Below are 12010 nucleotides of genomic sequence, written 5' to 3'. Positions count from 1 at the left end.
TCCGCACCCCATAATGGTCGCTTGCAGTCCCCCATCTGGCTGCCTGGCCATCTGTCTCTCCATTTTAGGGGCCCTAGGAAGGCTGGATTCCTCCTGTCTAAATTATAGTGAGGGCCAGCCAGGGTCGTGGGACGTGGGGCTGGGGCCCTCACTGGCTCTGGGGTTTCCGTGTGGTCTGAGCGAGCACCTTCAGTATGACACTCGCGCGTTTGGAAAACAGTGGGGCGCACGGGCAAGAAAACCACTCTGATTGCTTTCCTGAAACAGATGTCAGAAAGTAAAAGTCAACCACCTGCCCCAAAGCGTTGTCTCCTATAGAGTCCTACCTAGACTGGGGAGGAGGGCGTGGAAAAAGCAGGGGTTGGAGAGACCCCACGGAACACGAGGTGGGACAGGTGACTGTTGTTCGGGGAAGGTAGGCTTCAGAAGGGGGAGACGGCCCTCACAGGGGGCATCCCTTGCTTTCAGCTGGGATGTTTTGCTCCGACTAGTAGCACCCGGGAGCCCACAGACAGCCAGGGTCCCTGCTCACAGAAGCTCCAGGTCACTTCTTGTGTGACTGGCTCAGGAAGGGGCCCTGACTCTGCTCCCTTGGCAGCCTGTCGGGCCCGCCCTGCGGTGCTGAAGACTTCCTGCCTGTTCTCGGGGGTGGGGGCCTCCCCACTGGCCTCGAGGGCTGTCTCTCCGGGCGCTGTCCTCAGAGCCTCCCACAGACAAAGCACCCGAAGTAGTGCTGTCTTGAGCGTTTCTCCGCAGAGGACCGCACAGTTTCAGAGCTTGCAGAGTAAACGCGCCGTATTTTAGGTAGAAACTCTGTTTTTCATTTTGATCGAAGATCCGTTATCCTGGGATCTTCAGGCATCACGTTTTCGCTTTCCTGACTCTCCCCGCTAGGGCCTTCCGTGCGGGCTCTATCCAGGACACTTCTCACTTGCTCGTGCACTATGTTATGTTCATTTATCTGTCTCCTGTCACCAGAGGATAAGCTCTGTGAGGATAGCAATTTTGTCTTTTTTGTTCATTGATGTATCTCTTGTTCCTGGAAGAGAGGCTGGTGCGTAGTAGGTATGCCGTAAATATTTGATGAAGGAATGGATAAAAATACACACTTTTTTTCCCCTTAAAGTTTATTTTTTTAGGTAATCTCTACACCTGACATGGGGTTTGAACTCACAACCCCGGGATCAAGAGTCACATGCTCCCCCGACTGAGCCAGCCAGGCACCCTCAAAATGCACATGCTTTTGACCATTAGGCTGTGAGCTCGATGGGGTAGCGGCAATACCCATTTTGTCTGCCACCTAGGTATTCAATAGGGCCTGGCATAAAGTAGGTACTTCTTAAATATTTGTTGACATGGTATCCCAGCACACCATTTCTAGGAATTTGTTCTATAGATCTGCTCACGTGTTAGCGCATATTAGTTACAGATATTAATAGCATACTCGTTAATGTTAATCGCAACCTTTTTTGCAAAAACCAAACTACCAGGGGCACCTGGGTGGCTCAGTCATTAAGTGTCTGCCTTCGGCTCAGATCATGATCCTGGGATCATGGGTCCTGGGATCGAGCCCCGCATCAGGCTCCCTGCTCGCCGGGAAGCCTGCTTCTCCCTCTCCCACTCCCCCTGCTTGTGTTCCCTCTCTTGCTGTCTCTCTCTGTCAAATAAAGAAAATCTTTATAAACAAACAAACAAACAAAACAAAACAAAAAAAACCAAACTACTGGAGACCAAGATGTTCATCATGAAAAGATCTGGGTTAGGTAAATTTGTACTCCACGCACCGTGGTATTGGCAGCTGTTAACAAGAATGGGGTGTGCAATGTATAGGTTAAATATAATAGCCCTTCACTACCAAATCGAGGTTTTTTGTTGCTGAGACCTGAGAGAAAATCATTCTGGGGAACCTTCCAAAAATAATCCCAGTGGCATTCCTGTACAGGTGCAATAAGGTTTAGGTAAACTGATGTCATATTTTGTATGATGTCACTCAAACTAGATGGAGGACTAATTACTAAGGCAAGGGTCAAGAAAGACCTAGATATCGTTTCTCAAATTGGTTTGTTGACCGTGACTGGACATGACGCAGATGAAGTTTCTGATTCTTGGGAGCATTTAGAGTGTGGTACTCCGTGTTGCAGATTAAGAGATTTATGTGATCGAGACATTCACCTGGTGATGAGTAGGAAAAAAGTCATTGGAATTTTTAGGAAAACAGGAGAGGTGACAGAGTGCATAATCAGCGCAATTCTGTGTTTTTCCCCTCACTAATGGACTAACAGTTTCCTTCTGGAAAATGGAATACTCAGATGGATTCCAAATGGAGGTAGAAGAGATTCCACATTCACTCAACTGGGTGAAAAAAGCCTGGTGGTTGAGAAAGGCGTCCACGTCACGCTGTGAGATAGAGAAGAGTTTGAGAGCTCGAGCTGCAGGACAGTGCGCCCTACAGATATGAAATAAAATGAAATGTGTTCGTGTATGTCGAGTTTAAGAAATTATTTTACAGTGGTTACCTCTGATGTGGGTGGGGAATATTAATTTTATTTCCTTCTTTCCTTTTGGTTTGTGCGTGGTACTTCTATCCCTTTTTTAATTTGAAAAGACAAATTCTCATCCACCGTTCCCTCCTCTTTCTGAGAAGGTGAGTTCTCGGAAGAGAACGCAGACCTTTCCTCTGGCCAACCTCCCCTCCCCCTTATATCAAACCCCTGGAGTCAGCCCCGATTTCTGCCTGATCAGAGGGAGGACTGCTGGGTCAGGACATCTATATGCAGTACGAAAACAGCCAAGGAAGACAACGAAGCGACCTCTGAACTTTTTATTGGCCTCCTGCTGCCCCGAGGGTACCCTGCTTCTGCTGCCTCAACGCCTCAGCACTTTGGTGTCGTTGGTCTCAGACACCACCTTGCCGTCCACAATCCTGCGCGTGGTGGTCTTCTGGATGGTCTGAATGGAGCTGCTGCTGTCCAGGGCGTCAGTAAGACTGTAACGGAAGACCGAGCCCCAGTTACGAACAGCTCCGCGGAGTAGCAGGGAGTCAAGGAAAGGGAAGAAAAAAAGCCTCCTGACCCCTGCCTTTATCTCCACATTCTTTTGACCACTTCCTCCATAAAAGGGAAACCCAGGGCCAAACTCCACGTGTGCTCTAAGTATGGCTGGGGCAAGACTTAGTCTCTTCTCTGCCACCGTTACTCCCTTGGGAGACGCAGGAGCCCGCAAAGAGCACCAGCCCGGTGCTCGGTGGACACCGACGAACAGGCACATGGTGGGGCTTACCAAAAAGGCTTCGGGGAGAAGTGTATCTCCACCCCAGCTTGTGAGGGAGGAAGGAGGGCCCCACGCACCTGAAGTCCTCCCCGTCTTCCAGCAGGCGACGGTAGGTGGCGATCTCAGCCTCCAGCTTGACCTTGACATTCAGCAGGGCCTCGTACTCCTGGGCCTGGCGCTGCCCCTCGGCCCGGGTCTGGGACAGCTCTGACTCCAGGTGCAGCAGGACCCCATTGAGCTGCTCCATCTGCATCGCGTAGCGGGTCTCGACTTCCCTCAGGCTGTTCTCCAAGCTGGCTTTCTGTGGGGGCACAAGGGGGAGGATCGGGTGAACCTCGAGATGGAGCGGAGGGAGAGCCTTTGCAAGTTTCAGCAGAGCAGTCCCAGTCCCACGACGGCTCATCCCTTCACTGTCGGAAACTTCCTGGAGAATTTAGGGTGTGCCAGGTACTGGGGTGGTGGGCGGGAGCCGCGGGAAATGCAAAGAGAAATCACTCTTTCTGAGCACATGACTTAGGAAGGAAGGGGTGGGGTTTGGGCTGAGACAGGATTGGATGTGAGGCCGACAGAGGTCAGGGCCAAGAGTACTTGGAGCAGGGGGATGAGGGCTCTCACCAGGTTTCTCATCGAGTCCAGGTTGATCTCCAAGGACTGGGCGGTACGTCTCAGCTCCGTGAGGGTCATCTCAGCCTCTCCTATCTCCGCGGTCTGTGTGGTGACCACTGTGGTACTCTCCTCAATCTGTAGGATGGGTAGAGTCCTCAGGTCCCTCCTTCTCTGTCGGCCTCCCTCCCAGCCCCTCAGGCATCTGCGCCTAGCCTGGCACCCATCCCTTCCCCTCGTGCACCTGCTGGGACCAGTACTTGTCCAGCTCCTCTCGGTTCTTCTGAGCCAGCTCGTCATACTGGGCCCGGATGTCCGCCATGATCTTGCTGAGGTCCTGAGATTTGGGGGCATCCAACTCCACGGTCAACCCAGAGTTGGCAATTTGGTTTTGTAGACCCTTTACTTCCTACAGGAGAGAGGACCAGAGTAAGGGGGAGACTCGCGGTCCGAGCTCCGACGAGGCTCCTCCTGTCACAGGAGGCCGGGGCATCAGCCAGAGAAAGCAACGGAGAAGACTCTCGGTTTTATACTCTGGGCAATGCCAGTTCTGGGTTTTCTACTCCACATAAAGAAAACGCCACACACTCCCTGCCCAAATCTATCAGCCCCAGGTGGTTTCTCTCTCCTCACTTCGCTCTGTCCCTCCATCCATCCGCCCTCCTCAAACCTGCTCCTTGTGCGTTCTTCCAGGAAGCCCAGCCAGCCCCACCTGCTCTCACTCCTCTGTCAGCCCTCACACGTGGCGCTAGCTGCTTCTGTCGTTTGTCCTCTCCCCACTCTCTCAGCCATGTCCTCTTGACCCCATCACGCTGTAGTTCAGGTGACCCACTGTGTATGGCCGCAGGCTGGTTAAGAAGAGCCCAGGCTGGTAGTGCTAAACGTCCCGGCAGACTACTTACAGGTGATCTGTCCCCTCTGTTCCCCCCGCCCCCAGACTTGTTCAGCCTCCCAGTTCCTGGCCCGGCCAGGGGCCCCTGCTTGCCTCTTCATGGTTCTTCTTCATGAAGAGCAGCTCCTCCTTGAGAGCCTCAATCTCTGTCTCCAGCTGTAGCCGAGTGACATTGGTGTCATCGATGACCTTGCGGAGCCCATGGATGTCACTCTCCACAGACTGGCGCATGGCCAGCTCCGTCTCATACCTGTGGGAGTGGAGGCGATCAGAGGGGACTCAGCTCTGATCCAGAACTTTCTCGGCCCGTGCCACCTAAGAGCTCCCTGTGGCCACGGCAAACCAGCACCCGGAGTCAGGATCAGGTGGTAATCCTCTGAGCACTGTTCTTGGTACTGGGGGGACAATATTCTTAAACTGGGTTATATCAATGAATAAACTGATGGAGCCTGACTCTTACCCACCCAGCTCTGACCACAGCTGAAGATCCCGCTGTGAGCCCCCACCTGACGGACCCAGCTGGAAACAGACCATGCTTGGCTCCACCCTCAGCTCCCCAGCACTCCCAGGCTTACTTGACTCTGAAGTCGTCAGCAGCAAGGCGGGCATTGTCTATCTGCAGAACGATGCGGGCATTGTCCACAGAGCTCGCAAAGATCTGGGGGATTGTAGACGGGGTGCTCCATGAATGGGAAATCAATGATGGAGTGGGGTGAGTGTGGGAAGGTGTTATGTGTACGGGTGAAATCTTCCTGGTCCCACGAATAGCCAGAGGTTCTCCTTGTATGCCTCCCCCCTTCCACCTGTGCCCCCTCACACCGTTCCCTCCTTTCCTGGAGTCCCAAATTCCAGAGTTCCCACCCGTTGGTCTCCCACTGCCCCTTCTTTGGGGCCTCTGCTGTCCCGCCTCCCCTGAAGTCAGTCAGTCAGTCCTCTCTCTGGCCGTCTCCAGGCATTTTCCCCCTAGTGCACCTGCTCACCCTCCCCCTGCCCCCCCACTGGCCCCTCCCACAGGTAGGCCTCCTGTTTACTCTTAGATGACTCAGCCTTAGCCACGTCCGCTTAACCCTCCAATTGTCCTGATTCGGCCAGAAGCCAGAGTGCCCAGGTCCTCTTTATGAGGCCTTGTCACACCTCCTTCCATGCTCTCTACTTCCTCTGCACCCCCCCCCCCCGCCCTTTCCCACCATCTCCTGGGAAAGCGCGCTCTGTGCCCAGTCACCGCCCTTGGGGCTCCTGTGGCCAGGGGTATGCTTGGAAATCCAAACCATGCCAACCCCCTCCCTGTGGAATAGGGGGCGGGGTGGAGATAGAAAGCGGGAAGGAATCAAGGCACCCCACCCCATTAAAATTCCTATCCTTGGGGGAGGGGAAGGAAGAAGCAGGGAGTGGGTAATTGGAGGGTCAAACACGGCTGGGGGTCAGGGTGGCCCCCTTACCTGAGCCCTCAGCTCCTCGATGGTCTTGAAGTAATGCCCCCAGTCTCTGACCTGGGGTCCCTTCTTCTCCAGGTGTTCCCGGATTCTCATCTCCAGTCTCTGATTATCGGCCTCCAGGCTCCTCACCCTCTCCAGGTAGGAGGCCAGGCGGTCGTTCAGGTCTTGCATGGTCTCCTTCTCGCCCTGGATGCCCCCTATGCCGGCCAGACCCCCGGCCATCCCCGCGGCCAGGCCCCCGGACCCCCAGCCGCCCCTGAAGCTGGTGGAGCGGGATACGGAGATCCGGGAGCCTGAGCCTCCGGCGCCTGCATAGACGCTGGCCGCGCTGCTGACCGGCCGGATCCGGTGGCTGGGCGACTGCACGGAGCCCAGGGACCGATAGTTGGAAGAGAAGGTGGAGTGGGTGGTGAAGCTCATGCTGTTCGGAGAGTAAGTCGAGAGGCCGGGGCTCAGGCTCGGGCCAGGATGGGTGCCAGGTCCGCGACTGAAGTTTTATCGCCGAGGGAGGGGGTGGGGACCGGCCCCGGCAGGCCCCGCCCCCGCCACCAAGTCCCCGCGCGCGGAAGGTTGGGCCACAGGTGGACCGCGGCGGGAATCCGCATCTCGGTTCCACGGCCTCTCCAGCCTCCCTTCCCCCAGCACCCCCAGCACCTTCCTGCCAAGGCCACCCTCGACCCCCCCAGAAAGGGGGTGAGTAACCTGGACGGCCCAGGGCAGCGGGTGGAGTCGGGGCCCTTGAAGTGTACTTTCGGGGCAGGAAATGACGTCGTTAAGCCCCCTCCCCCAGGTAGAGGAGATCCTGGCAGGTTGGAATTTGGGGGTTTTGGGAGATGAGTGAGTGAAGTCAGGTGTGAATCTCTGTAATTATCCGCAACATGCAGCCCAAGTTCCCAGCTACAGAGAAGATCTAGGGGGGATCCCGGAGCCCCAGGAATCCTGGGAAGAAAATTTGGGGCTGGAGAAGAAGAGTAGTTCAACCCTGAGCCTCAGATCTGCTGGTTTCCACGCTCGATCCCCCCCACACTTGGTTCCCAAACACACCCACTTACACGTGTTCACTAGCATACACTCGCGCCCACGAACACACTCACTGACCAAGTAGGCTCAGACTCCTGAAAACAGACTGACTCTCTGATCCCGCTCCCTCTTGCCCTTCTCCCCTCCGCTCACTCCCTGCCCTCAGCGGGACACTCTGTGATTTCCACAGGGGACGCTTCACTTCTAAACACCTGTGTGTCAGCCTCCCTACGCCCTTGGGTAGACACATACTTGCCGAGCACTTCACAGTCCGGCAGATATTTGCGCCGCCCCGACGGTGTCAGACCCCGCTAGTTGCTGCGGGGAGAGCCGCCGTGACTAACAGAGACCAGGATCCCTCGTGCAGACGCGGCAGGGCCTAAGAGGACAGCCCCGCATGCCTAGAAATATTCCCGCTGGGACTCAGCCCTGCTGGCCAGCCGCGGCCCTATCCTTACTAGGATTTTTCTGCACGTCCCCTCCTTCCCCTGCCTCTCCTCCAAAGGCTGTCTGCTCTCAAGCCGGTCCCCAGGGAGCTGCCTCCTCCAGGAAGCTCACATCAGGAGAAGAGGATGGAAGTAAAACAGTGCCCCCCGCGCCCTGCACCTCTGAGGCTCGGGTCCACCCCTGCTGAGTGGTGAGGGGTCCTGAGGTACAGGGCCTTCCAGTCTGTCCCTGGAGCAGCTTGTTTGTCCTGCTCTTGTCTGTGCTCTTCGTTCTGGAATGGACCTATTGATTCTTATCCAGCCGCCCGCTGAGCTAAGAGATGGGGGGCAGGCCTGGGAGAGCAGGCCTGGGAGAGGACGGGGTGGGGCTGAGCCCGTGGACCCACCAGAGGGGAGGCACAGCTGGGACGTGGGGCTTGGCCCTGGGTTCTCCCAGGCCCGCCGCCTTCTGCTAGGGAAAGCCTCACAGGGCGCCGTGGGGGTGGCCCGCGGCAGATCAGGGCCCGCTGAAGGCCGAAAGGCAGATGAATGCAAAATCGCAGACAAATGAGGGCCTGCTCGGTTTGCACAGCAGGTTTGGGGAGACAAGAGGTGCCCGCCGGTCGGAGGGGTTGCTGCTGTTTTCACCTTCACGCTCCCCCGCTGGGTTCCAGGATCGTCAGGTCGTGCAGAAGTGCGCAAGAAGCCGTGTAGACTAAACATGCCGTGCATTACCTTTGCTGTTTTTGCTAAGCTTCGAGTCAGCCCATTGGGTTCTCGGCTAGCTGTGTGACCTTGGGGAAGTCACTTCACTCTGAACTTCAGTTTCTTCTCTTGTAAAGGGGCAATAGTAAAGCCTATCCAGTCTTTTTTTTTGGGTGACGGTGGATGTGTTACCACTCCTTCATGGAACAAATACTAGTTACTTCCGCAGAGTAAGTCTTTAACACATCCAGGAGGGTAGAGGTGGGGGGGGCAATTTAATTGTAAAAATCATTCAATGATAAGAGGTCTAAGTCACTTAAGACCCCCTGGAGGACTTTAAATTCCATCAGGGATCAGGCCCAGATCCCAGGATCCTTAACCAAACCCCTTCCCAGATGCTTCTCTGATCCCTACCCCATTCCAGCTGCTCAGGACCTTTTGGGGCCTGTGGAGGCTCAGGCTAGGGCCGGAGGGGGAGAGCTGCCAGCTGGGTCTTATCTCCCATAGCTGATGTCAATGGCCACATTCCTGACCTCTTGCAGCATCGGGCAAATACCAACCTCAGGCTTCTAGTACCGGCCTGCCCTTTTCCACTATGTCCAGACGGTTCTGTGATTCAGGGCCTTTTCACTCTGTCGGAGAGCCTGGGGAAAGCTGGGGAGGGGGGTGTGGGGGAAGAGTTTCGGGCCACAGATTCCGGGCACTGGGGCACCGGGGCTCTGGAGTCAGGTGGGTGGCAAGGGGGAAGGAGGAATGGGTGTCTAAGAGGCGGGTCGTAGGAGATGTGGAGCAGGAGATGGCCTGGTGAGAAGCTCCCAGAACAAAGGCAGAAAACTTAGAGAGTACAGAGACCCAGCCGAGGGGGTTCCTGAGGGAGGGGAAATGTTCCCTGCCCCCACTCGGGCCCCACATTCTGGTATCCTGCTGAAGGGGAGGGGGACCCGAGAGGCAGGTTTAACTCCTGAGTCAACTCAGAGATGGCCCTGATAAGGGGGTCAGCCCTTTCCTCCTCCTTCCCACATTCTCTGTCTGAGGGCTGGAGCTGACAGCCCGCGGGGGGGGGGCGGGGGGGACGGACTAGATGGTGGGAGTTAGGAATCAGGGAGGGTCATGGGGGCCTGCAGTCCTTCAGGTTTTGGCTTCGTCATTTAGGCTGGAAATTTCCTACTGGGCCCTGAGGAGGGAGGTGTTTAGAAGAGCAACTGAAGTGTGAGGGTGGGGGGCTATAGCCCAAACAGGGAGGGGACGAGGTCCATTATCTTCTGGAAGGATCCAGGACTTTCCACTGGTGTGAGTGCGTGTTGGAGGACGGGAGAGGCCCCCGTGGCAGGGAGGGTGGAGGCAGTAAGGTGGGTTGAGAGTGAGCGTGTCCTGGAAGTTCTCCTCAACTCCCTTCATTGCCTGGAGGGCCCAGAGCTGCTGAGTTAGGGAGTTAGGGGTGGTGTTGCCGAGGACCTGAGAAAAAGGAGTGTGGGGCAGAGTAGGACTCCCTCACACCCAGCCCTGCATCTGGCATATAGGGGGACCTCTGTAGAAGATTTTGATTTAAACAATTACTGAAAAGGGGGAGCCTCAGGCTTGTCTCCTTGGCCCGTGCACGGAGGACCTGCACAGCCAGATGTGGTGGCCCTGTCTGGAGCCGCCCACCTAGAGGATTTGGGGAAAACCCTGGCATGGATGAGATGGCCTATGGAAAAGGATCGGAGCAAAGTGGGCAGAGAGCTAAGGCAAGAAGAGGAGGAAGAGACGGAGGGAAAAGAGAGGAGAAAGGGGAGGAGGCCCAGACTTGCCAGTTCCTAGGAAGAAACTGTGAAAGAGAGGTCATGAGAGCCCAGGAGGAGTTTCAGGGAGGAGCTGTCCGCCGGGTGGACACACAGAGCAATCAAGAATGCCGAGAACAGGAAGAGCACTTCCAGAAAGTGATGGAGACCGAGGGCAGGTGGTGAAGGGCTGAGGAGTGAGTGGTTCGTGACAAGTGGAGGCAGAGTGTCGACTTTTGGGGAAGGAAAGGAGGGAAGGGGATGCTCCGCTGTTGTGGGTGGCAAGGTGGCTGGAAGGCTTGCTTGCGGCGGTACAGTTGAGCGAGCCTGGTCAACGATTAAACACGCGGTAACAATAAAGTGGCTGGTGCGATGCCAGACCAAGTGCAGGCAACAGAGCAAGCACATGGCAGCTGTCGCAAGAAGGTCAGCAGCAGCGCTCACCTAGCCTGTGATCCCGCGGGAAGTGGCACTGAAGCTGAAAGCTGAAAGGTAACACAGTACGAGGAGGTGGCAGAGCTGGGACTTGACGCCCCTACATACTCTTGCCTCTCGACCAGCGACCAGACAGAGGCAGAGGAGACCATGACACATGTGGTGGGATAGAAGGCCTACCGACGAGGCGGGAAAGGACGCATGAAGAAGAGTTTGGGTTACACAGTGCGGCCCTGTGATGAGACCAAGTACACAAAACCCCATCTCAACCCTGGGGGACCTCTCACTGAGAGACACAGAGGGAAGGGCTAGTGGAAACTCAGGGGCAAAGGAGTCTAGGCTGAAAACATGGCGGGAACGGCAGACCACTGGGCGGGGCTGATGGGGAAGCAAGGCCGTCCAGGAGAGCTGCGTGGAGGAGGAGGGGCCCAGGGACTGGGAGCTGGCAAGACAGATGGCAGCAGCTGTCTAGAAAACAAGGGAGCGTGAGATGTGGCTTGTGAGAGAAGGGGTGTCAGGGTTTGGGTCAGAGCAGATGGTGGCACTGAGGGTGGCTGAAGGTGCTGAAAATCATGGAGTTAAGGATCTCCAGGAAAAGAGAGGGTGGGCAGAGAGCATAGATTTTGGAATCAGACAGACCTGAGTGTGTATCCTAGCTTCGCTGTTTGTCTCTGAGTGACCTCGATCATGTGCCATGCCCAAGTTAGTGAGCTTCTCCGAGCTTCGGTTTCCTCATCTGTTGTTGCGGGAGACACACTGCACCTGAGGGGGGGCCCAAAGCCTAGCAGGTGCTTTTCACGGGTGCTCTCCTGCCTCTATCTCCTCAGCAGGGAGGTTCAAGCCTAGTTTGTTTCAGTTCCACAGCGAGCTGCGAATACAAAGATAAACGCAAATGAATAGTAACCACCAAGGAGAGCGTTACTAGAGGGGACAGATAATTGAAGAAACAAAATACAGTGTGGGAGGTGCTATGAGAAGTTCTGAAGTACTGTCGGAGCGGGAGAGAGCTTCATCCATTCACCAACTATTAGTAAGGCCCCCGCTATATATGCCGGTCATGTTCCAGTCTCGGGGGGCGCCGTGAAGAAAAGGCAGAGAAACTTGCGCTCTCATGGGGTTCATAGTCTTGCTGCTGAAGCACTGGGGTCACGGAGGTGGGAAGGCTCGGGCAGGGCTTCAGAAAATGAATAAGAACTTGCTAGGGAGACGAAGGGGTTGAGGAGAAGGCTTTTCAGATCGAACGGGCAGTGTGACTTGTCACAGCGTGTAACACAGTCAGTCCCCTCATCTGAGTTTCAGGTCTGTGTCTCCTGCTGGTCACGGGATAGTATCCCCCTCTAGGAGCTTTCAAAGTAATCTTAAACTTGTCGGATCTGGGGCGCCTGGCGGGCTCAGTCAGTGGAGCATGCCACTCTGGATCTCAGGGTAGTGAGTTCGAGCCCCACGTTGGGCATAGAGATTGCT

The 12010-nt window shown here is 55.7% G+C and overlaps 1 protein-coding gene across 1 annotated transcript; it reads right to left on the bottom strand.

The window, feature by feature from the left end:
• Positions 1-2807: 2807 nt before the first annotated feature.
• Positions 2808-6796, bottom strand: KRT18 (keratin 18). The gene is made up of 7 exons (XM_045800978.2): positions 6205-6796; positions 5341-5423; positions 4859-5015; positions 4118-4282; positions 3886-4011; positions 3348-3571; positions 2808-2986 (listed from the first exon to the last, which is right to left on the bottom strand). The coding sequence occupies exons 1-7, from the start codon at positions 6619-6621 to the stop codon at positions 2866-2868; spliced, it is 1293 nt and encodes a 430-aa protein (XP_045656934.1). The 5' UTR covers positions 6622-6796; the 3' UTR covers positions 2808-2865.
• Between the last annotated feature and the right edge of the window lie 5214 nt (positions 6797-12010).

Source organism: Ursus americanus, chromosome 25 (assembly GCF_024610735.1).
Source record: "Ursus americanus isolate L20-20 chromosome 25, mUrsAme1.1.p, whole genome shotgun sequence".
NCBI classification, from domain to species: domain Eukaryota; kingdom Metazoa; phylum Chordata; class Mammalia; order Carnivora; family Ursidae; genus Ursus; species Ursus americanus.
Note: the sequence above shows the minus strand (reverse complement) of the source record. Positions and strands in the feature narration are given on the sequence as shown.

What these genes read in the sequence shown, in the direction of transcription:
- KRT18 (XM_045800978.2), bottom strand. Translation starts at nt 6,621, where the DNA reads ATGAGCTTCACCACCCACTCCACCTTCTCTTCCAACTATCGGTCCCTG. An exon ending in ACAAGTACTGGTCCCAGCAG is followed by an intron (nt 4,012 to 4,117) that starts GTGCACGAGGGG and finishes CCCATCCTACAG; the next exon opens with ATTGAGGAGAGTACCACAGT. An exon ending in TGGACTCGATGAGAAACCTG is followed by an intron (nt 3,572 to 3,885) that starts GTGAGAGCCCTC and finishes GTGCCCCCACAG; the next exon opens with AAAGCCAGCTTGGAGAACAG.